Below are 25337 nucleotides of genomic sequence, written 5' to 3'. Positions count from 1 at the left end.
GCATGGGGTCACGAGCGGAGTTCCGCAGGGGTCGGTGCTGGGACCGCTCCTGTTCAATATATTTATTAATGACCTGGAGGCGGGAACAAATTGCGAAGTTATTAAATTTGCGGATGACACCAAACTCTACCGCAGGGTTGAAACCATGGAAGACTGCGAAGATCTGCAAAGGGACCTAACGACGCTAGAAGAATGGGCCAAAAAATGGCAAATGAACTTTAATGTAGGGAAATGCAAGGTCATGCATGTAGGGAAAAAGAACCCGATGTTCAGCTACAAAATGGGAGGATCACTGCTAGGGGTAAGTAACCTTGAAAGAGACCTGGGAGTGATGGTGGACACGTCTTTAAAGGCGTCGGCACAGTGCGCCACAGCCTCAAGAAAAGCAAACAAAATGTTGGGTATCATTAAGAAGGGTATCATGACCAGGACAAAGGAGGTCATCCTGCCACTGTATCGTGCAATGGTGCGACCGCATCTGGAGTACTGTGCCCAATATTGGTCGCCGTACCTCAAAAAGGACATGGCGGTACTTGAGGGAGTCCAGAGAAGAGCAACTAAACTGATAAGAGGTATGGAAAACCTCTCATATACTGACAGACTGAAAAAGCTGGGGCTGTTCTCCCTCGAAAAGCGGAGACTTAGAGGAGACATGATAGAAACCTTCAAGATCCTGAAGGGTATAGAAAAAGTAGACAGGGACAGATTTTTCAGATTACGGGGAACCACAAGTACAAGGGGGCACTCGGAAAAATTAAAAGGAGACAGGTTTAAAACAAATGCCAGAAAGTTCTTTTTCACCCAGAGGGTGGTGGACACATGGAACGCGCTTCCGGAGGCTGTGATAGGCCGGAGCACGTTACAAGGCTTCAAAGAAGGTTTGGATAGGTTCCTAGAGGATAAAGGAATTGAAGGGTACAGATAAGAGTAGCGGTAGGTTATAGGGATAGTCTGGGACCATTGCTCAGGCAATGGGCCTGATGGGCCGCCGCGGGAGCAGACCGCTGGGCGAGATGGACCTCTGGTCTGCCTCAGCGGAGGCAACTTCTTATGTTCTTATGTTCTTATTTTATGCTAAATTGGACTATCTTCAGTTAATGTCGAAATTGACTGCAAATAGACATGTTGCCTTGCCTGCTTATAGTAAGATCTAGGATGTTTATGTGGAATGGAAGGCCCAACATGGGTAAATTGTGATGTAGAGCCATTATTTGTATTACCTGCAAGACTGTAGGGGAGGGGTGGGGGTGGGGAGTGGTAGGAAGGGGGTTGGGTTCTGGTGGGGAGGGTTTGTGGTTATTTGGAGGGATTATATGCTGTTATGTTCGATCTTTGTTGGCTTGTATTTGTTAGCAATTGCTCAATAAACTTTTGAAAATCCCCCCCCCCCAAAAAAAGCAATTGCAAATAACAATGATAAGTTTTATTCGCGATTTCATGGTATTCGGGGGGGGGGGGCTATACCAAAAACCCGCAAATAGGATAGGATAAAGATATTTGCGGGTTTTGGGGGGGTATTTGCGGGCTGTCTTTGAATGTATCCCCCGTGGATATGGAGGGAGAAGTGTAACATGCAGTTTAACACAAGGTAACAAGCAAGCTACCACAAAATCCCTTAATGCATGGTAGAGAATGACACGGTGGCGGTTTAGCCGCGGGTAACCCGCCAAAAACGGTGAATGAAAATTAGCAGCCTCTGCGGGGACGGGGACAAGGCCATCACCGCCCCGTGGAGCGGTGAATGGTCTTGTCACCGCAGTGAGGCATAAAGGATCGTGCGGTCCCTGCAGTGCCCACCCGCAAGTCGGCTCGATCGTTTAACCAGCTTCCTCTCTCCACCTCACCTTAGTTTGCCGGCTTTCTTTTTCGGCGACCGGAACACTTTCAAAAGAGCCGTGCACGCGTGGCTGCTCAGTATTCAATCTTCTGCTCTGACCCAACCGGAAACAGGAAGTTGCAGCAGATTGAACTTTGAGCAGCCGCGCATGTGCGGCTCTTTGAAAGCGTGCCGGTCGCCGAAAAAGAAAACCGGCAAACTAAGGAGAGCTGGAGAGCAGTAGCGTACCAAGGGGGGGGCGGGAGGGGCAAAAAAGGTAATGGCACCAGGCCTTGGAGCACCGAGGCAGACCGCTTCTCCCCCCTCCCAGCCGAACCCCCGCTGACCCTCCTATCTCTCCCCCCCCAAGTGAACCTTTCCGACCCTCCCAGCGAAACAGCAAACCTCCCTCCAGTAGCGTCGGCTTTCTCCTCCCTCTGCCGCATCACTGATGATATCATCAGTGATGCGGCAGAGGGAGGAGAAAGCCGCGAAGGTTTGCTGCTCTCGCTGGGAGGGTCGGAAAGGTTCACGGGGGGGGGGGGGAGATAGGAGGATCAGCGGGGGTTTGGCTGGGAGGGGGGAGAAGCGGTCTGCCTCGGTGCTCCATTACCTTCTTCGGGCAGCAGTAGCGTTTACAATTCGCTGCTGTTGCCGGCTTCAGGCCTTGTTCTCTGCCGGGTCCTGCCTACTTCCTGTTTTCATGAAGACAGGATCCGACAGAGAGGAAGGCCTGAAGCGGGCAACAGCAGTGAATTGTGAATGCTACTGCTGCCCGATGAAGTTCAGGACATCAGGACATCGGGGAATGAGCAGGGAGAAATCGGCTGCTGGCTTGGGGGTGAGGGTAGGGAAAGAATCGTGGAAGTGGAGAAATTGGCACGATGGCTTTGTGGGGGCTAGGGGGAGAGAGAAAGAAAGGAAAAAATAAAGAGGGGGGGCCAGGGGGAGAGAGAAAGAAAGGCAGAAATAAAGAGGGGTCAGGGGGAGAGAGAAAGAAAGGCAGAAAGAAAGAGGGGGACCAAGGGGAGAGAGAAAGAAAGGCAGAAATAAAGAGGGGGTCAAGAGGGAGAGAAAGAAAGGCAGAAAGAAGGAGGAGGGCCAGGGGGAGAGAGAAATAAAGAGGGAGGCCAAGGGAAGAGAGAAAGAAAGGCAGAAATAAAGAGGGGGGCCAGAGGGAGAGAGAAAGAAAGGCAGAAATAAAGAGGGGGTCAAGGGGGAGAGAAAGAAAGGCAGAAAGAAAGAGGAGGGCCAGGGGGAGAGAGAAAGAAAGGCAGAAATAAAGAGGGGGGCCATGGGGAGAGAGAAAGAAAGGCAGAAATAAAGAGGGGAGCCAGGGGGAGAGAGAAAGAAAGAGGGGGGGGGGTAGGAGAAGAAAGAAAAAGGATCAGAAGAAGGACCAGAGACTCATGAAATCACCAGACAAAAAGGTAGGAAAAATTATTTTATTTTCAACTTAGTGATCAAAATGTGTCCGTTTTGAGAATTTATATCTGCTGTCTATATTTTGCACTATGGCCCCCTTTTACTAAAATGCAATAGCGGTTTTTAGCGCAGGGAGCCTATGAGCGTCGAGAGCAGCGTGGGGCATTCAGCACAGCTCCCTGCGCTAAAAACCGCTATCGCAGTTTAGTAAAAAGGGAGGGGGAATATTTGTCTATTTTTGTATAGTTGTTACTGAGGTGACATTGCATAAAGTCATCTGCCTTGACCTCTTTGAAAACCTGCGGAATATAAATGATAATTAACATTTTCTCTGCATACAGCGTGCTTTGTGTTTTTAAAATTTTATTGTTGGTAGATCATTTTGACTTGGCCACAAAGGTAAGGGGGAGGGAGGGAGGGGAGCTGCTGAAAGACATCTAGTAATCCTTGCAGGCTTGACTGTTGCAGGGAATTATTTTTGTAAAATCATGTTTTGTTATGTGACTGGCATTATCTAGACTTTAATTTCTATGAATGAATAGAATGAAAATGATATAAAATTACTTGCTTGCGGGGACCGCGTGTTCCGGCTCACACAAGGAAGGAGGGGGTGAAAGGGAAAAAGTTTCTCTTCCTTGGAAATAGATTCTGAAGTGACCTCATCAAAGAAGACCAGCACCAAATGTACAAGAAATCCCTTAAACAATGTCAAAAGAGCCCAAAATAGAAAACTGCTACTGCCTTGAGACTCCATGATTGAAGGAATCAACTTGAAATCACAGAAGAGACAGGAAAAGGTTAAATGCCTCATGGAATCCTCAGGTACAAAACACAAACCAAATTGTGAATGAAATCAGAGCAGACAGTAAGAATTATAAAATTGATGTCATTATCCATCTGGAAAAAAAGGCGTACTAGAAATAATGCTTCAGCAATAAAATTTTCAGAAGTTCTATTTGCTCATGGTAAGGGAGAAGAGAGACTAATAGAAGATATGAAAGAAGGGTGGTAGAAAGGAACAGATGGTAAAGGAGGGAGGGAAGGGTGGTGGTGGAAAGGAATAGAACAGACATTGAAAGAGGGTAGAGAGGAACAGACCCTGAAAGGAAATGTGGAAGGCAGAGTGGGGAGAAGACGCTGGAAGGGAAGAAGACAGATGCCAGACTATGGGGGAGCGGAGGGAAGAAGATGGGTGCTAGACGGTGACGGTGACGGGGCGGTGAAAGGGATGGCGGTGACGGTGACGGGGCGGTGAAGGGAACGGCGGTGACGGGGTGGTGCAGAGGATGGTGGGCCGGGGACGGTGCAGTGACGGGGACAGATTTTTTCCCCGTGTCGTTCTCTAATGCATGGCAGCTTGTTTCCAGGTGTTAACAGAGCATAAAGAGGGAAATTCTATAAAAGGCTCTTAAAGATAGGTGCCGAATAGGCACCTATGTTAGGCACCTAATTTAATTAGTGTATTGGCTTCAAATATGAGCTTTAATAAGCTCAAAATTGAAAAAAAATAAAAATGAATTGGGTGATAGGCATCTATTTTCTTAGGCACAATTCTACATAAGATAGGCACCTATCTTATGGCATCTAATCCTGAACGCACCAAACATACCATTTTGACAAATTTATCTGTTCCGCTCTTCTCTTACCTCATCTAATACGCTTCTTCTTCCTACCCTATTACCCTGTTCACTCAACTGGCTTCCACACCTTCCCAAATCTTACTGATGTAACCTCGCTGTCCTTACAGCATCTCTTGTTCTTGTTGTATACCGTCTTGAACTGAAAAGGTATGATGAGATATAAATAAAACTATTATTATTATTATTATTATCTAACAGCGTTTAACTCCAAAGTAAGCATGTTTAGGGGTGGAGAAGGACTCAGGCAGCATTAGGCATGATTCTGTAATTAGATGCCTACAATTTAGTCTTTTAAAACCTTGGACTTCATTGTAGGTGCTTAATAGGCATCTAAGTTTTAGTAAGGCATAATTCTGTAATGGGCGCCTAAGTGTAACTGACATGAAATACAGGTGCCTAACTTTAGGTGTCTATCTTTTTAGGCACCTGATTCAGAATCTGTCTATGTTGTTAACCTTATTAATCTTTTGTAAGCTGCAATGATTCCCAGTTGACATTTGCGGGGTATAAGAAACAATATGGTATGGCATAGAGGCATTTTTTACCTAACAAGTAGCTTGAAACTAAAGCAATCAGGTATAGCCCTTAAACAGAACGTTCAGGATACTTGACTTAAGGAGCAAGTCTTTCATTGTCCCCTGTATACAAAGCAACAAACACTCAAGCATGGATGGCCAATTACTGAATTATCATTAGTTTTGTAGTATCAATGCTCAAACATAAAACTAGAAGGAAAAAAAAATCCCATGCCTAGAACACTGTAAGGGTGTTAAAGAGTTCTAACATCATTCAGCACTCTGTTGTGCAACCAAACTAGGGCTACAGCAATGAGGCCAAAACCAGCCAATCTGGAGAGAAGGAATAAAAAATGTACTGAGCACATGATATAATCACGTTTTTACAGCAGTCTCTACATGTAATGTGATATACATCCATTTATTCCTCCTCATTGTCAAACTAAGTTTGTTCAGCCTATAATCAGGCATTGGCTTCAGTGGACAAAAATAATGAATCCTTTGGTATCGCATGAAAGCGTTAGTAGCATTTTATGATAAGTATTAATGCTTGCTTTTTATTGCAACAGTATTAGTCATAATGAACTCATTACAGAGCTTTATAAATATGTTGCTCTCAAAGGCAGAATATCATGCTTTAGTTTCATTAAATGGATATTCATTAACATAAGTTTCACAATATGCAAAGAAGGATGCCTACAAGGTGGTAAGTTCATAAAGAGAAAACATCAGTACAACTGAGGAGAGAATGCTTGTTTCCATTAACTCTGATTTTTATAAAGCAACAGAACAGAGTATGAAAAAAGAGCTTACAGTTAATGCAAAGATAAATAGTTCCCTAGGTTTGGATTCATACACAAGCTTTAATAAAACTATAAAACTCACTCCAAAATAACATTGTGCTAAATCACAACTTAGTTCCAGATACATAGTTGGCAGCATAGTAGAATATAGGCTCTCTTTTACTAAGGGGTTTCTACCGCAGCCTATGGCGCTAAATGCTCCAACGCTCATAGGAGAGCGTGGTTAGAGCTACAGCCTCAGCACCCTGGGGTTGTGGGTTCAAACCCTGCACTGCTCCTTGTGACCCTGAGCAAGCCACTTAATCCTCCACTGCCCCAGGTGAGCTCACCAGGGCAGATAGGGAAGATGCTTGAGTACCTATATGTAAACCACTTTGAATGTGGTTGTGTAACTGCAAAGAGGCGGTATACAAGTCCTTATCCCTTATCTACATTTGTCATAAAGGAAACATGCATGTGTTTATAAAATTATCCAAGGGAAATTAGGTGTACACACTGAGACAGGTGCATGTGAGAACCAGGGCTGTGGAGTTACATCATGGAATCCAAGTCATGGAGTCAATCAGAAGCAATTTTGGGTGGACTCAAGCTTCAAAATAAAAAACATTATAATATATGGTAAATTTATCATTTTATACTTATATTTACATATTTTTGTCCTGGATCTAAACTTATGTTTACCAGTACTTTATTTTTAAAAAACGGACATTTAAAGCCTAGTATCAATAGGAATCAGAGTTGGAGTTGACTCCAAGCCCTGATAAGAAAAATGATGCATTTGTGAATGCCATTCTGCCTAAATTTTGCCTTTGGGAATGCCTGTGGTTATCATATTAAACTATATATAAAGGTAGTAGGGGAATTGAATTATCAAATCTTTTGAAGAAAAGGCGGTCAAAAATGAAGTGAGATATTAATGCTGTAGAGAACTCCTAAATAAACAAAAGGAATTTTTAAATGAATAGTATAACAAAATTCTATACTTTTTGTCACATACACTCAGAAATGTGTGATTCAGCCAGAAGCCAGAGCTCCTATAGCCAAACCCACCGCCCCATCACTGTGTATGGAAGTATTGAGTAAAGTCCTAATGTGTGCTAATTTAATGCTAAAAATAATTTTGCAATGGCAAAAAAGAACTCTTCCACTTATCTCTTAAAAGTTCTTAAGAGGTAAGTGGAAGAGTTCTTTTTTGCCATCGCAAGATTATTTTTAGCATTGAATTAGGACAAAGTTTGGAAGGCAGTTAAAGGGACATAGGAAGGGAGGAAGGATGTAGAGAGAGAGAGGCAGAGAAAGGGGAGGTTGTAAGCAGAAGAAAGACAAAGAGAGTAAGGCCTGGACCAAAGGGGAAAGACAGGAGGCAGATGTTGAACTATGGGAGGTGCAGACAGAAGAGACAGAGGGAAAGAGACCCTGAAGAAAAATAAAGAGATGGAAGATCATAACAGAGGAGGGAACGAGAGTGAGGGGGTTGTAAGCAGAAGAAAGAGAGAGAGAGAGAGAGAGGCTTGGACCAAAGAGGGAAGACAGGAGGCAGATGCTGGACTATGGGAGGTGCAGATAGAAAGGGAGAGACCCTGAGGAAGAACAAAGAGATGGAAGATCATAACTGAGGGGGGTTGTAAGCAGAAGAAAGACAGAGAGAGGGATGCCTGGACCAAAGGGGAAAGACAGGAGGCAGATTCTGGACTATGGGAGGTGCAGACAGAAGAGACAGAGAGGGAGAGACCCTGAGGAAGAATAAAGAGAAGGAAGATCATAACAGAGGAGGGAGAGAGAATGAGGGGATTGTAAGCAGAAGAAAGACAGAGAGAGAGAGAGAGAGGCCTGGACGAAAGAGGGCAGACAGGAGGCAGATGCTGGACTATGGGAGGTGCAGACAGAGAGGGAGAGACCCTGAGGAAGAACAGAGAGATGGAAGATCATAAGAGAGGAGGGAGAGAGAGGGAGACCTGGAACAAAGGTGGTGGTAGGTATAAAGGAGACTGACACTGGATCTAGGGAGGGTATGCAGAGGGAAAGGAGAGAGAGACCTGGACCCAAACGGGATGGGGCTGGATTGTGAAAGAAATGCTGGATAAGAAAGAAAGAAAGAAATATTGGATGCACAGTCAGAAGGAAGTGCAACCAGAGATATGAAATCACCAGACAATAAGGGTAGGAAAAATGATTTTATTTTCAATTTAGTGATCAAAATGTGTCAGTTTTGAGAATTTATATCTGCTATCTATATTTTGCACTATATTTGTCTATTTTTCTACAGTTGTTACTGAGGTGACATTGCATATTTTAAAGTCATCTGCCTTGACATCTTTGAAAACCCCCCGAATATAAATGATAATTAACATTTTATCTGCAATACAGTGTGCTTTGTATTTTTTTTAATTTTGTGGTTACCATTATTAATAAGATTATATAGTGTGCATATGAAAAATGGATGGAAGATATTGCATTACAATTAGTATTATTATTATGGGGTGGAGACAGGGGCGGAATTTGGGCGGGTCTGGGGCAGAGCTTTTGGGCCACACCCCCAAACAAGAAAGTGTTTCGCTGCCTATGTTATCCCATAATATTCTCATATGTGGGACTCCCAACCTGCCAGGATCATGGCTCTGGATAAGAATAATGGATATATAAATATGAATCTGGCAAAATCCAAGTGACAGGGAAAGTTGGCACTCAGAAAATAAAAAGATTCTGTAGAACTGTTTGTCCAAACTGTCTCTTCTACAGCTTTTTTTCCAAACAGTAGTCAGAAGTAAAGGTATGGGTTGAGGACCAAGTGACTTCTTGCAAATATCCTTAATGGAGGCAGAGCGAAATGACCTACTGAAGAAGCCATAGCTCCTGGAACAGAACCCCTGTGAATTTCAGGGGAGTACTGTACTACTTTGTTGTGGTAGAATCTTGTATAGGGAGGAACTGACTCAACTTCTTGAGGTTCACTCACATGGCGCAGATATGAAGGCAATGAGAAAAATGAGAGAGCAAGATGCAAGAGGCTCAAAATGAGACCTCATGAGAACAGAGTACCATATTACGATCCCAAGCAACAGGTGAAGGCTTGATAGGTAGTTTCATGTGGAGCAGGCATTTTATGAAAAGGGCTGATTAGATAAAGGTTTCTTGTCCAAGGAAGAATGAAACACACTGATAGCACTAAGATGTACTCAAACTGAATTGGTTTTCAGACCAGAGTTCGAGAGGTGGAGAATGTAGTCCAATATGGCTAGAAGTGGACATGTGACCAGCCATAGAGAATGCAATGCACACCAGAAAGAAAATATGGCCCATTTGAAGTGGTAGCAGTGCTGAGAGGAAGGTTTTGTAGACATTTCAATAACAGCAAATACTCAATAATAAAAACATTACAAAAATTGTTTCTATATCTGCTGAAAGTGCTTCAGGAGTTGTCAGTGCATTCTCATGGGATAAACATGTGGGTTCGCTCCGGGGAAATGCTTAGAAGGATTCTTTTTGAGGGAGGGTTCTTTTGAGTGGGCAGACTTGGGCCGACGGCCCTGTTCTGCCATCATACTCTGTTTCTATGTTTCATATTAAATGCATCAGAAAAAAATAATGTTTTCAATGCCATCTTAAATTTTTTAAAACTAGTTTAAATTTTCTTGCATCTGTTACAAAGTAGCTTTTGGTCTGTCACCAAGTTATCTACTTCCTCATTTTTCTTGGAGTCATTCTAATAAAAACACATGGAGAATGCAGTTATTTACATATCCTTCCATAAAATCCTGCCGTTATAAGAAGTTCCTTGAGAAAATTTTTTCTTTTCAGGTCACCAAATTGAATATATGGCTCAGAAAAATGATGTTAGAAGCTTCTTCTTACTTAGATTTTAGGAAAATACTAAAGACTCAATTATTTAACAGGCTGGTATTTTAATGTTTTTTCTCTTAATTTTAACCATATTTGCATTTCATCCTCACGTTTTTACTCACATGGTCTGCACTTTCATTTTGATCAATTTTATTGAAATGTTTTTACTACCTTTTTTGCTGTATTTTATCAAGATGTTTTTATTGAAATGTATGTATTATTCTTCATGCGGTGTGTCACTTAGAACCTCCCCGGTATGGCGGCATATAAATAAATAAATTATTGTTATTAGCTTCTCCTTTTAACCCCAAAGGCAATTAGTTCCACAATCCAGGTGCTAAAGAGAAAACCACTTTAGATCTTGTTGTGGATAATTTACATCTACTTAAATGTCCCTTCCTGATATAAGCAACATGAAGTTTTGAGATAAGTTTTAAACTTATATTAATTAAAATAGTATTTAAATAAATTTAAGTGGGAGAATATGAACACTGAACACTTGACACTGAGCACAGAATAAAAATCACAAAAAATACATACAGATGCAGGTCTTATGAGGAGGACAGTGCTGACAAAGTTGATACTAGCCACTGAAATATCAGGCTACCAACTGGCACTTCTGAAGACCGAGCAGAGAAAATAAAAACTATACATGATACCTTGCTAAATTGTGAAAGATATTCTAAAGTCATGTAATGATCTCAATATCCTTATAGGTGTATATGGAATAATCATTGCATTCAATCATCATGCTCTAGATGAGCACCCTATACTAACAACAAAGCATCTGTCGTTAAAAGTTTTTGATAGCAGGGGGCTGGAAGGGTAGACATCGAATGAGATTATGAGGAACTTTCCATCACTGGAGAGAGTGATGGAGGTCCAAAGTGACTTGAATTGGAATAGACATGGCTTGAGACCATTGGGTCAACAGGGTCCATTGTGGACTCTGAAGTGATGATGGACAAATGGAGTGATGTGCACTGTTGACGCATCATGACCCAGTATGCATAACAGTTGATGAGCAGAAGTGTGTTGTAAGGTGGAGATTGTTTGACATAGGTGAATGAGATTGCCTATTCTCTGTTTCAGTAGAAAAGTTCAACCATGTGTAGTATCCAGTAGAGCCCGATGAACTTGAGTGCCTGAGACAAGTGCAGATGTGACTTTTGGAAGTTCATGGCAAGCCCGAAGAGCTCCAGAAGATGAATTATTGATTTGATGGCATGTTGAGCTGTTTGTGATGATGACGCCTTGAGACATTGTCATATCAGGGTACACATTATGTCATAGTAATAGGGTGAATCAAATTGGTGGAAGGGTAATCTATATGCCTTGAAGCAAATAGACTAAAAGCTCTGCAGGATACAAAATACATCTTGGAATCCTTATGGATAGAAATTCCATGTGTAAAAGGGGAAAGGATAGTGATAGGAGTATATTATCATCTGCTTGGCCAGAATGAATAGGCAGATGTTGAAATGTTAGCAGAAATTAAGGAAGTTGTCCAGAGGGCAGAGCATCAACTAAGCTGGTTTATGACAAAATTCAGTCCACTAACCAGCTATGTATCCACATAAAATTAGGGCAACAAAACAGCTGTCCATGCAGCAAATTAACTGTGCACTATTCTGAACATTGGTCAGTGCCCAGTTAACTACTAGGTCAATGAACATACCTGGATATTTAATGCCAGGAGCCATGCATGGCCCAGCATTGAGTATCAGGGGTTAGCTCAAGTTGTAGCTGCATGTGGCTTGCAAGTTGCTTACCACTGCGGACTGAATATTTCCCCCCTTATTGTAGCCATATGTAACTCGCCTTGAGCTACAACTGAAAAGAAGCATGAGCTAAATCACAAATTCCTTCTCTTCCCCTCTGATTAACTAGTTAGTATAGATTTTGCATTAGTGTTAATTGAAGTGCATCAACAGACCTTTTAAAATGTGTTCGAGGCCTGCAGCAGCTAATACAGGCATTCAACACACGCTAATACCTATATTACTATTAATGCACTAAAGAGTGTCTCAGGCTGTAATAAAAACAGAAAATATCATTATAATCTAGGAATCCCCAGAGTGCAATATAATGTATATAGAAATGTATATAGAAGGACAATTTTCAGCAGTCCACAAATCACATAGAACAACAATGGATGTGAAGTACCTATTTTTAAGTTATGGAAAATTTTAGTAGCGCTACCCATCCAAATAGTACAGTGAAAATCTATGTGTAACTTTGATTTGATGATTTTTTAAAATTTTGATTTACCACCAGTTGTCGAGGAACATCAATTCGTTTCCAGTAAAAGAATAAACACAGATAGAAACTCCTTCCTGTCTAATCCAAACCTCCTCCTAGCAACCCCCCAGTGTCACACACCATCCCCACAGGAACCCTCCCTTCCCCATGCAACCATCCACAACTACAAGCCCCAACAAATAACCTAAGTGCCAAGAGGAGGGCAATCTATCAGCTAGGCCCCATCTAGCTAAAAGTGTTTCATCTTACTTAAAGGTGAGAGATTCAGCAGGTTTTTGTGAGGAGCAAAGGGGTCTCGATAGCAAATATAGAACCAAATATTTTCCAGAGAAGAGAAAATGGTAAAACTAGAGGGCATAATTTGAGGTTACAGGGAGGAAGACTTAGGAGCAATGTTAGGAAATTCTTCACGGAGAGGGTGGTAGATGCCTGGAATATCCTCCAGAGGGAAGTAGTGGAGAGGAAAACAGTGATAGAATTTTAAAAAGCGTGGGATAAAAATAGAGGATCTTTAATTAGAAAACAAAGGATATAAATTAAAAAACTAAGGCCGATAATGGACAGACCTGCACGGTCTGTGTTCCATATATGGTGATTTGGCGTAGGATGGGCTGGGGTAGGCATCAATAGGAACTCCATTAATATTTTAACATGAGGATGTTATTGGCCAGACTTTACAGTAGATATCCTGCAAACAACGGGATGGTTGGATAGGCTGGAGTGAGCTTGGATGGCAACTTCAGCATTTGGAACCTAGGACAATACCAGACTTTACAGTCTATGACACAAAAATATCAAAAGAGAGATAAGTTAATCTAATCATGTATTTTTTAATGGGTATAACTTATGGGCAGACTAGATGGACCATTCAGGTCTTTATCTGCCTTCAATTATTATGTTACTATGGGGTCCTTTTACTAAGGCGTGCTAGCCGTTTTAGCACATGCTAAATATTACCATGTGCTAAACACTAACGTATCCATAAAATATAAAGGACGCATTAGCGCTTAGCATGCGCTAGAATGGCTAGCGCGCCTTAGTAAAAGGACCCCTATGTTACTAAATACAGTGTAAGTCTGCCTACGAAATCTAAAGTACATATAGGGCTCCTTTTACGAAGCCGCGCTAGGGCCTTAATGTGCGGAATAGCGTGTGCTAAATTGCCACACATGCTAGCCGCTACCGCCTCGTTTTGAGCAGGCAGTAGATTTCTGGTTGCGCGCGCTAATCCGGTGCATGCGTTAAAATCGCTAGCGCGGCTTTGTAAAAGGAGCCCATAGATTGGCCCATGTACAAGGCCAGATACACTAAGCCCAACATTTTGAGGACCCCTGAAAATGGTCCCATATTACCAAAACCTAAAATGCAAGAAGCACTTTTAAAAATGTTTGAAAATGAAATAATCCTTAGCCTAGATTTTTATGAACAGACACATTCATTCTAAACATTATTTTTATATTAAAAAATAATAAGCACAGGAAAAATATTTGAGCAGAGTAATACCTACATTTGTGTGATAGTCATGAACACTGATCTCAGGTAATCCCTTGACACCTTTTAACTGCAAATTTATGAGGAAAAGAAAATAGCAAAATATCAATGCAGTGTCTTTAAAAAAGCCATGTTATATCTTTGAATTTTTTAAAATGAATTGCAATTAATTGATTTGAAAAGTTGATTAAAAAAAAAGTTTCTGAATCATTACTTTTGAAATAAAAGCAAAATTACTTCACCTGACTCAAAATGACAGTATGCAATTTGATTTCACATCCCTCATGGTGGTAACTTACCCCCTCCCCCTTTAATGAAGCTGTGTTAGGATTTATTATCGCTGGCCGCGGCGGTAAAAACTCTGACACTCATAGAATTCCTATGAGCATTGGAGTTTTTACCATTGTGATAAAAAAAGCCTAACATGGCTTCATAAAAAGGGGTGGGGGGTAGCGGGGGGGTTAAGTTTTTGGCATGTTGATATTTTGTTTGTGGATTTTTATTTTTCTTTGTCAGTTTTGACTATCTAAACTGAGAAATCACTGTATTCCAGTTCATCCATTGTTCCCTGTGAAAAGCCAGTTTTCAAAGGGTTGGGTTTGATGCCTATCGACCCATTTTACAAAGCTGCAGTAGCGATTCTCCTGCAGCAAATGCACCGAAGCCCTTAGGAATTGAATGGGGTTTGGTGCAATTGCAGCAGGAAATAGATACTGTGGCTTTCTAAAAGGGCCCTTTAAGAGTTATGAAACTTAGATGCCCTTTTATTAAGCTCAAAAATCAGTGCTAAACAATCAATGCTAAGCGCTATTCTATAAAAAGTGTGCACTCTTTATAGATTAGTGCCTAGCATCAATTCTTTGAGCGCAAGACTTACGCCTGCTGAAACCTAGTGTAAATCCTGGCGCCCAAACTGGACACGAGACATGGTGCACAACATTTTGGAACGTCCATGAATCTCCCTGCCTCCCATGGCCACGCTGGTCTTTGGATTGCACACTATGGCGCCCAGCGTTATAGAATAGCATACCAGCCAGATGCACATGCAAATCCTAACTGATGCCAATTAACATCAGTATTTGGTTGCTGACATCCAATTACTGATGTTAATATGTCGATTGTATAACTTGATTGACTTTCATCTTGGGAGGGCATCCAAATCTGGGCACCATATATAGAATCCAGGGTTGAATACATGGTTAATGTGTAGAACCAGGAGTTTTATTGTAGTTTGGAGGTGTGGCAAGTCCAAGACTGGTTTTCCCCTGGATTCTGCACACTTTTTATTACAATCAGACACTCAATTGAAAGATATAACACCAACTTTATTGTTCATTGCTTATATCTATCTATCTATATCTTAAATTTATCCATTTATATCTATATATTTATATAATAAAGTTGGCTTACGTCAGCCATGGGTTAAAACCATGGGCTTGCACTGTGGGGAAGGGCAGGAGAGATTCAGGACGAGAGCAGAGCAGTGAGTCAGGGCGGCAGGAGAGATTTGGGGCAAGAGCAGGGCAGGGAGTCGGGGCAGCAGGAGAGATTTGGGGTGAGAGCAGGAGATCGGGGCAGGCAGGAGATAACAGGAGATTGGGGCTGAGAACAGAGAAGCAGAAGGCAGGGCAGTCGGAAAGGACCTCAGTGACTGGTCCTCAGCAATCGTTTATTTTGGATCGGCCAGCCCAGTCGGTGTTGCTTTTTTATTTTAGTGAATCGCTTCCTGCCTACATTTGAATGCCATTCCCCCTCATTTGTATGCACGGATCGGAGGATGATCAGGACAGAGGTTAGTGAATCGGGTTGGAGGGGCCTAGGATCCTGTGGGTTGGGTTGGGTAAGCCCGAGGGGGGGAGGTTCCAAGGTGGGGGAGTTCCGGGGTAGGGGAGTTTCATTGGGGGGGGGGTCCAGCAGGAGGGGTTGGGTACCCTCCTGCCGGCGATCTTCAGGTGGCAGGGCCTACTTGCAGGAAGGGTTGAGCACCTTTCTGCTAGCGATCTTGGGTTCTGTGGGCAGGAGGGGTTGGGCACCCTCCTGCCGCAATCGTCGGGAGGGGGAGAGGGGAGACTTGCGGCATAGCCATGGCCTCTATACTAATTGCGGCAGGGAGATCCCTTGCCACGATTAAGTATAGCGGCCGCGTCTACTTATCATATAGGCCAGCATTTTGCTGGCCTACATTGAAAGCATCTCCCACTCTACTAGGGAAATGCGTAGGGCTGCCTAGGTTTGCCTAAGGCTACCGCCTAGCCTTAGGCGAGCTTAGGTGGGCTTACTGGCCCCCCTAGACTCCCAGAGGCGCCTTCAATATAGGCGATATGCCTGGGGAGCATTTTTTTTTTTTTTTAGAAAACGTGCCTCCCGATTGGCTGATTAGACAGCTGTAGGACTCCTAAAGCTGCCTACAATCGGAACACACTTTGCAAAATTGGGGCCTAAGTGTATAGCCCTCAATGTAGATTGTGCCTCAACTTTGTTGGCTGGGCTGAGAAATTTTCAGAGGTTCCTCGTGCATGTGTATTTGCCAGTATCCAGATACAACAACCCCCCCACCCCCACCCCGAAGAACAAAGTACCTCATGGATATACAAAGTCCAGCAAAAAAAAGCAGAGTAGACTTTTTGCCACATAAGTTCACTGTTCATTCAGAGCACATTTTGGTTTGTCAACATTTGGCTCAGTACTACCATATAACGTCATCTCCAGTTTTCCAGTACTATATATCTGGTGCTTTGATAGATACAGCTATTACAGACTCCTGAGGCAGGCCTATGGGCCGAAACATGATTTGTGTTGAGTCACTAGAAGCAATAAAGTTCTTCTGTTTGAGGACCATTCCTGTATGGTTTATTTTCATCCACTTTGTCTACTCTGCTGTTTGCCAGTATCTAAACACAGATTTCACAGACTGCACAGATTTCACAAGACTTTAAGTACTCAAGATACCAAGTGAACAACAATTTTTTTTCTTAATTTTCAGATGGTGATAACACCGAGGTAAGCAAAACTGCCTCTTGATTACTAGTGAAGACCCCAGGTCCATGAGACCAGACGACTCACATTTATTTGTGTCCCAGACCAGGTACAAATACAAATTGGGAGTATTTCAAAAATACATCTTTGCTTCTGTTGTAAAATGGATATATACTTACAGTCTTTTCTTGGCCAAACCACGCCCAGAACACACCTCCTTAAAATCTATGGACTCAATATTCAAAGATTTATGCTCCTAAATTTTAAAAAATTACTTTGGCTGACTGCCTAAACATCAGTGGCATGTGGTTAGGACCTTCAGGGGATACTCCCAACCCCCTGCTCTGCACTGCTCTAAATTTGATTGGTTAAGCAGGCAACAGGCAGATGCTGCTCAACCAATCAAATTCAGATCAATACTGTCAGGGCCTTCAGGGGGTTCGAAAAATCCCTAGCCTGAGTTCTGCTTTATTTTTTGGGGAGGGGGGGGTCACTTTTTGTTTGATATACTTTGACTGGTTGAGCAAGCTGCCTACTCAACAAATCAAACTGCATCAAGCAAAAAGAAAACAAAATAAGTAGGGCTGTAGAGCTGGGGATTCACTGAACTCTCTGAAAGCCCTCACCGCATACCACTGCTAAACATATACTCAAATTTCTCTAAACTCAAATTTAGGAGAATAAAAAGTGAGCAGCAACAGGAACAGATTTAGGACAGGAGAAACAGCTTAGGAGCTTAACACTGGTTTTCAGTACTAGGCTCATAAAGCCAGGCAAATGGGACACAAATTTAAAAGCCTAAATTCAGATAAGCTTTTTATGAATATTGGTCCTTCTATGTCCCATAGCATCTACACAATGGTGTAGCAAGGGAGGTTAACATCCAGGAGGTTAGCCCCCAGCATCACCACGCTATGCGCTACCCCACTCTTCCCCACCACTTGGGCACCCCCACACACCTCTTGAAACATTCACCGGCGTGAGTAGTGTCTTCCATCCATTGTTCGCGCCAGTGTCGGCTCTCTTCTGACATCACATCCTGGCCCCCAAACTAGGAAGTGACATCAGAAGGGAGCTGACATCAGCACACACAGCAAGTGGAAGAGGTTGCTCGCACTGGTGAACATTTCCAGAGGTACATGGGGGCAGAGAGGAGGAGAGACATCAGCGCCTGCACCCCCTGTGAAGAAGGCACCTAGGGCAGTCTGCCCTCCCTGCCCCCTCCCCCTTTTACTACACCAATGAATCTACACATGTATACAGTGGCAATGGAAAAACAGTACTTACATTATTTACTGATAGCTTTGCTTTATTTTGGCATACACTACTGTACTAATTCACTTTATGGATTGATTGTGGATCAGATTAACTAATTAGTCATACTGAAAAATCTTGAAAGAAGATTTTAAGACTTATTTTTTTTCCAAATGATAATTAGTTCTGCGATAATTAATTCTGTTTATTATCACAATCATTTTACTACAGGTTCTTTTTGTTTATTGGTAGGAAAATTCACATATGTGAGTGCAGCCTCAATCATTACAAAATCTACAGCTGATCTTCTAGTATCCATTTGCCAACGTAATATTTCTTTCCCATGACAAATACATTTCAACACTTTTGAGTTGCTCCTCTGTAAGACCTAGCACTGTGCAGGAACCATTCTTAATGTCCAGACCAATAGATGTTGGTTTATCTTTCATCAAAATCACAAGTCTCAGGTCTGGCAGTGCAACCTCCTTCACCATTTGGATCTTCAACTGCCTACTTGAGTACCGAGGTGATTTAGTTTGGTCCATCCCTCCTCCTCCCCTGCAGGAGACACTTAGGGGTTGAGAAATCAACATAGTTTAAACTAAGTAGTAAGAGAAAGACGGTAAAGTCCTCAAAGAAACACAAACAAAGAAAACAGTGGTGACGACCAAGGGAAGAAATGCCAATCAACTCAGGTTCAAATATTTATTGTACTGTTCAATAAAAATAAGTGATGACCTGACATGGCCATGTTTTAGCGTAATCTGCTTGGGTCAGCGGGTCCATACACTGCATGACATATATAAAACAGTCAAAACACTGATCATTACATAAATAAAAAAATGCTTAAAGTCTAGTGACAAACTAACCACAAACAATAAATATTAGTAGTAATAGTAGAAGAACCAAGGTGGTCTCCACAGTTCACTGACATTTCCTCCCCTTGGTCATCACCGCTATTTTCTTCAGTCAGCTGGGTAATGCCAAGGAAGTCCAGGAACAGAGTGGAAGAGGATCTAGTAGTTATGTGGGCATGGGCCATATTTAGTGTGGCGCTGGCATAACTAGAAGGATCGCAGCATCATTCGTTCCTTCTATACTTTGACTCCTGATGCAGGCGGTTTAGCCGAAACACGTTGTGTGTCAAGTCCATGACTTGCCAAATGTTTTTATGATTTATTGACTGTTTTATGCATGTTCTGCACGATTGGTTGCCATTAAAGAGGATTTTGAAGACCAGGCTTGTTCTGCTCTCATCTATTGGATAACTAAGGGGATAAACAGGACAGCACAAAAGGCAGTCCTATCTTGGGGGCAGAGTCAGGGAGAGGCTGGCAGTCATGCAGACACTGACCATATTCAATTTCATTGTCTACATAGCTAAATAGGTAATTTGTAGGATTGTACAAGAGAAAGTCCTGTCTTTGCCTGTTTAGCTATCCGAGTGCCAGCACAAAATATTGACTGGCATTGGCATAATTTCCGGGTCATCACCTGACCTCTGATGTTTAATTCTGGTGTCTAGATAATGGCCTGACACTGAATAATCATTTATTAGAATTTATTTACTGTCTTTTTGAAAAATTTCACCCAATCCAAGGTCAAATCTCCCCTCATCTGTCAGTGGGTTAAAAATCACTGTGGGCCAAATATTGACTGGTCAGTATTTAATAGTCACTCCAATCCCAGGGCCGGATTCTCTAATATTGCCAGTAAAATCTGACTGGTCGCTGTAGTGGCCATAAATCTAATGATCCAAAAAAAGACGAGTCATTCTCAAAGAACCATGAATGCAATGAGTTTCGTGGAAGTTCACGGAGGGTCACCAAATTTTCATGAGATCAGTACTTGCGCAGAATAGTCCATGGAAAGAGGCATGGGTGGATAGGAAGGGTGAAGAACCACCAGCAATGCTACGTTGTTGTATCGATCATAGGTGTAACAGCGCTATTGGATGGAGGAGAAGGGAGGGGACATGCAATCATCGGCTTTCAACAAGCGGGTATAAAACATGCCTTTAATACACACCACTAATACACACGCGCCAGATGCATGCTTTTGAGATATTTTTCCCATCACTATATTACTATAATTTATGTGAATAGTGTGTTTTTAAAATTTTTTATCATGTGCCACAGCTAGAAACATGCGCCTGAGACGTGTTTTTCACAGTACCGGCACCTCCGGACCAGCCAGCAATTTGTGGTTGTTAAAAGCCGGCACTTCACTTAGAGAATCACCATGTGATGATAGAGAATCACCCAGAGTGCTCGTTTAAATATTAATGAGCCCACTTTATTACCATTCTAATAGTAATGACCTCATTGTACTACATTTGCATGGCAGAGTCGGAGGCTTCTTAGAAGCTTGGAAAAGACCACAGTGAGCCATTCTAATAATCGGGCGGTAACATACTGGCATGCTAAACTGGAACCGATTTTGCGACCATCATTAAAGGCACAGTAAGTTTTGAGAATCTGGTCTCCCGTATCTAGGTCTCAAAAATGATCTTGAAAATTGCTCCTGAAACACCTCCTTGTCTACAGTCACAGACGTAGTGTTTTAATTATCTCTCGTCAGGAAGTTTTTGTGCAGTTTCAAGTGGGTTTTTTTTGCCACGGTGAGGCCTCTGCAGAGGCTGACTAATTTTATAAAGACTTTTCCGTATACACACAATTTTACACACAGAAAAAAATTCTTGTATAAAACTGCTGCTGTCAGCATGTATATTGATACTTGTTCCTACAAGATTGTGTGCACTTATACACACACAGCAAGCACAGATTTTGCAGAGCAGAAGCCGAGTTGCAATGTGTATGCATATTTCATAAAGTAAGCAGGTACACGTGTAGAATACACACACACTTCAGGTTGCATGGTGGTAAGAGGAAGTGAAACTTTGAAGAACATGAGATCACATCTGTATTAAAGCATTTCATTTGTGGGTTCTCTGAGGAAGCCAGTCGGGCGAAATGCATCAGAACCCAGAGGAATTGGATACCTTCTCTGAGATGAGTACAACAATTGTAAAAAAAAAAATGTTAAAGTTTGGATGGTTGTTTGACCACTTAAGTGATTGAAATGCAGTGACTGAACACAAAAGGCACAGCTTATGGGGTGTAACCCCGTTGTGATTTTTTCACCATTCATTTGGTTCTGTGCACTTTTTACACTTTGTAAGGTGGTGTCACAATTACTAGTGGGTGACTATTTTGTATTTTCACATATCACCCACGTGATTCTGAATCTAATTTCCCAAGTTTTGTTTGTTTGGGAATCCTGCAACAGATCTTCGATAGGCTGGTGCACGGCAATATAACCAGAATTCATGCTCCTCTTGGGGCATGAATGCACCACCTTCATAAAGCTGACAAGCACTACTGGCACTGATGGCAAAGACTCTTGTGTTATAGTACACTGCATTACTACCATTCCAGGTGGCCAGCATTTTCTCTTATTTCTATGTAACATTCACTTGCATGGCTCCTGCTCTGAAGTTTAATGGCCCCTTTTTAACTCAGTTGCAGCAGGATACCTATGAAAGACACTCATTCTTTTAATTTAGCAACTGATATAAAAAGGGCTGAAATTGTAGTCCAGAAAATGAGAAATATTGATACAGTGTATGGTTCTAGATGCTTTAGGTGTGATGACAAGCAAAATTCATTTTGTCATAACATTCTCTCTCTCTTGACTTTCTAATTCTGATCTAGTGCTCTAAGAGGAGTGTGTTCCCTCATGGTGCTTTTTCATCTGTATGCTAGGCAGACCTCTTTGTCATCACAGCAGTAATAAGCTCACATGTCAGAGCACTAATCCTGTGCTGCAAATTTATGAGTGGTGTGAGCCATTCATACAGTGCACTAGGATATATTTTCCACAAGACTGCGCAAATACACAGCTTATGGTAAACACTGCTCTCATACCAAAGCAGTCTGGGGTATTTTTGTCTAGCAGAATGCAGTAGAATGGATGTTAGGAAACCCAGCTATTGGCACTGGATACATTGTTCTATCATTGTATACTCAGAATAATCCTTCTACAGACAATGTTTAAATAAATTTAATTGGTTGCATGAAATCAGCTCTTCCTCAATATGGCTAAAGTCCAATGCGCAGACTTTTAGATATATGGATAGGAGGTGATCCTGGGAGCCTTAGTTCTAACTGATCATTCCCCAACTGGCTAGGTTAGGGGCAGGCTGGGAGTGGAGTTTGAGCAGAACCGCAAAAGCTGGTTAGCACAGACATTCAGTTCATTAACTAGATATGTAAGTGGATAAAGTTGGACAGCAGAAAAGATGTCCTAACTTTATTCAACAAGTCAACCAGGCACTGGTCAATATCAGTCAGTGCCCAGCTAACTTCCAGACGATGACAGATACCGGGATATTCAATCCCATCCAGTACTGAATATCTGGGATTATTTCAACTCATGGCTGTGAGCGGCTTACAAGTAGGGTCAGCTCAGCCTATGGACCAGGTGAGACACTGGCCCATGTCGCCAACGATAAGGGCTGCCAAAATCCCCGTCTGGTCTACCTTCAAACTTCTAGAGCAGGGGTGACAAACTCAAATCACATAAAGGGCCAAAATCTAAAACACAGGCTAAGTAAGATACTTACCCCCTCCTTTACTAATGCATAGCGTGGGCCTCAGCGGCAGCAATTGCTCCAATGCTCACAGGACTTCTATGAACGTTGGATCTTTTGTTGTACTAACGATCCCCAATAATGCCATGTATTGTTAAGTTTTAACTTTATTTTACAGTTTACTAGCCAGTATGTTGTATAATTTTAAAAAAAAATAATAATAATTGTACACCGCTTATGGCTGCCAAGGCTGTTGTTTAAGCGTTCTAAACAAGGTTCAGTCCAGTATATCATTTCTTCAACACAACTCCCTTCACCTTCCTCTTCATCTCAGCAGGTTAATGGATTAGGGCTTGGAGCTCAGAAAAACAACCCCAGTCTTAAGCAGCTATACCTCCTGATTCTTGTAACTCAGAACTTTGCTTAATGAAAAACCGTTGCTGCAGCTACTGCCCTTCCCCTTTCTGTGGGCAACAAGCCTCCCAAACAAATGGTCAAACAGAGCTTTTCTTAGCCCAAAGGAAAAAGGGCTGGAGTTTATTTCCTCTAGTCTGTTTGGTTAACTTAGCTCAAATTCCAATATAATTCTCAGATACTTCCTTTGCAAGCATTGTATTTAATCCAGTTGCCAAAACATGTCTGCATAATATCTGGTTACCAGAAACCCGGACACATGGCCCCGCCCCATTAGCCACACCCCGTTCTGCCATCAGCCTGCCCCATTCCTCCCCTAGTCCCGCCCCATTCTGCTCCTAGCCCTGTCCCCTGCAAAGCCTCGTCTGTTTTCTGACCTCCAGACCTTGTCTGGAGGGTCTCCGAGCATGCACAGATGCATGCGACATCATCCGCACATGCTCAGAGTCCTTCCAGACGTGGCTAGGAGGTCAGGGCTTTCCAAAACCCGGACAATCTACCAGGTTTTGGAAAGTCCATCTGGGAACCCATGTCTGGGTTTTCCCGGACTTCTGGAAGCAAGGCGGCTAGGCTTAAGACCGAGGTCAATCTCAATTCCAGGCTAGCAGGTCCAAAACAGCTTGGCTTCCTGCATCTCTTCTACAGGACCCAGGCAGCTTGGCACCCTGCATGTCCTCACCACTATGGGCTTCTCTTCTTCTCTCCTCTCAGGGCTTCCTGCTCCTCTGCCCTCCAGGCTAACCATTTCTGCCTGTTTGCCTAGCTGTTAATTACCATCAGCTGGAAAACTCTTGTTGTGAAAAGCCCAGAGCACTCTGGTACCTGTAGTTTATTCCCAAACAGAGCTCTATTTTCCCTTTTACTTTGTTAAGACAAGTTGATATTACACTATGCTTAATTATGTTCACTACAGAGACGAGCAACAGGAGCTTGCTTGTCAACCCTAGCTGTTAGGAAGACAATTAAGCTTCCCCGGGGCAACTACCTGCTGTTTGCTTTTAAACCTGTTCTGCACAAACGTGGGCTCTACCAAGGAAAAGTCTCACCTAGCCCCCCCTTCCACCTCCCCCCTCCCGCGGCACCAATGACACGAAATGTGTCACAATATAAATGTAGGAAATAAATGAATAAATATTCAGTCTTGGGATGACACGGAGTTAAACTGACAACATACTTAAACTTCATATATTATAATCAATGTGCTGCCTTAAATATCTGCCTAGCCCACTTACACCTTCTAACCAACAGATGTACCAGTGGGAGATGCAAATGTGCCAAACTCTCTGTAAGACATTATGCCGTTAGTTTACAGACAGATGTGCACATAATAGAATGGCTTCATCCAGACACAACACTATGCAAAGCTGAAAATAAAGAGAGTAAATAACTGAAATAAATCTTGCTGCTTCATTGAGCCTTCAATTGCAGGAAGGACTCTGAAGTTCAAACTATAATATTTCTTCAGTTTCACAGTGTGCTGGTAACGGGACCCAGAGGTAGTGTTGCTTTTATATGTAAAATTAAATAAAGCAACACTGCCTCTGGGTCCTTTAACAAGCACATTGGGAAACTGAGGAAACATATATAGATATATGTGCAGTGTTCTCCCCAGAAATTTTTTCCAGCCGGGTGGAATGAAAAAGTAGCCAGGAGGGGCGGGATGGGGAAATTTGGTGGTGGGGAAAATTAACCCCCTCTTTTTACTAAGGTGCGCTAACATTTTTAGCACGCGCAAACTCCCGGGCTACGTGGGAAAACTAACGCCAGCTCAATGCTGGCATTAGCGTCTAGCGCGCGTGGTAATTCTGCGCGCGCTAAGCACACGTTAAAACCATTTTCGCAACTTAGTAAAAGGAGCCCTAAATGTGTACTATTTTTATTAGTTAATTATTATTATTTTCCAATGCTCAATATGACTTCCTTTTTTAAGGTTTGACACTTGTGCCAGAATATTTTTACTAAATTTAAGAAGCATCCAATGCTAGAAGGGAATAATTAGATATTTGCCCTCTTTCAAATGGTATAGAGGTTTAAAAAAGGGAAAGGCGTTAATGAAGTCATTAGGTTCAATCTAGCCATTTATTTCTGCATGAATTTAAACAACTAAAAAAAAAGATAAATATAGCTCATCCAGTCATACAAGAATGGCTCTACAGCAGGAGTGCCCACAATTTTTGGGCTTGTGAGCTACTTTTAAAATGACCAAGTCAAAATGATCTACCAACAATAAAATATTAAAAAACACAAAGCACACTGTACGCAGAGAAAATGTTAATTATCATTTATATTCCACGGGTTTTCAAAGAGGTC

General features: G+C 42.3%; 1 protein-coding gene across 9 annotated transcripts in view; it reads right to left on the bottom strand.

Moving 5' to 3' along the window:
- The window catches only part of ENOX1 (ecto-NOX disulfide-thiol exchanger 1), a 628466-nt gene that overhangs the window by 54973 nt on the left and 548156 nt on the right, over nucleotides 1-25337 (bottom strand). For 8 of the 9 annotated variants that reach the window (XM_033948806.1, XM_033948804.1, XM_033948798.1 and 5 more), the window contains one exon: nucleotides 13809-13862. The exons of the other annotated variant lie outside the window; for it this stretch is intronic. In XM_033948806.1, the coding sequence (XP_033804697.1) occupies nucleotides 13809-13862 (54 nt within the window). The remainder of the gene's footprint in view (nucleotides 1-13808; nucleotides 13863-25337) is intronic. 9 annotated transcript variants of the gene reach the window in all.

The sequence above is a fragment of the Geotrypetes seraphini genome, chromosome 6 (assembly GCF_902459505.1).
Source record: "Geotrypetes seraphini chromosome 6, aGeoSer1.1, whole genome shotgun sequence".
In the NCBI taxonomy this organism is placed as follows: Eukaryota; Metazoa; Chordata; class Amphibia; order Gymnophiona; family Dermophiidae; genus Geotrypetes; species Geotrypetes seraphini.
This window is presented reverse-complemented; position numbering and strand designations above follow the sequence as displayed.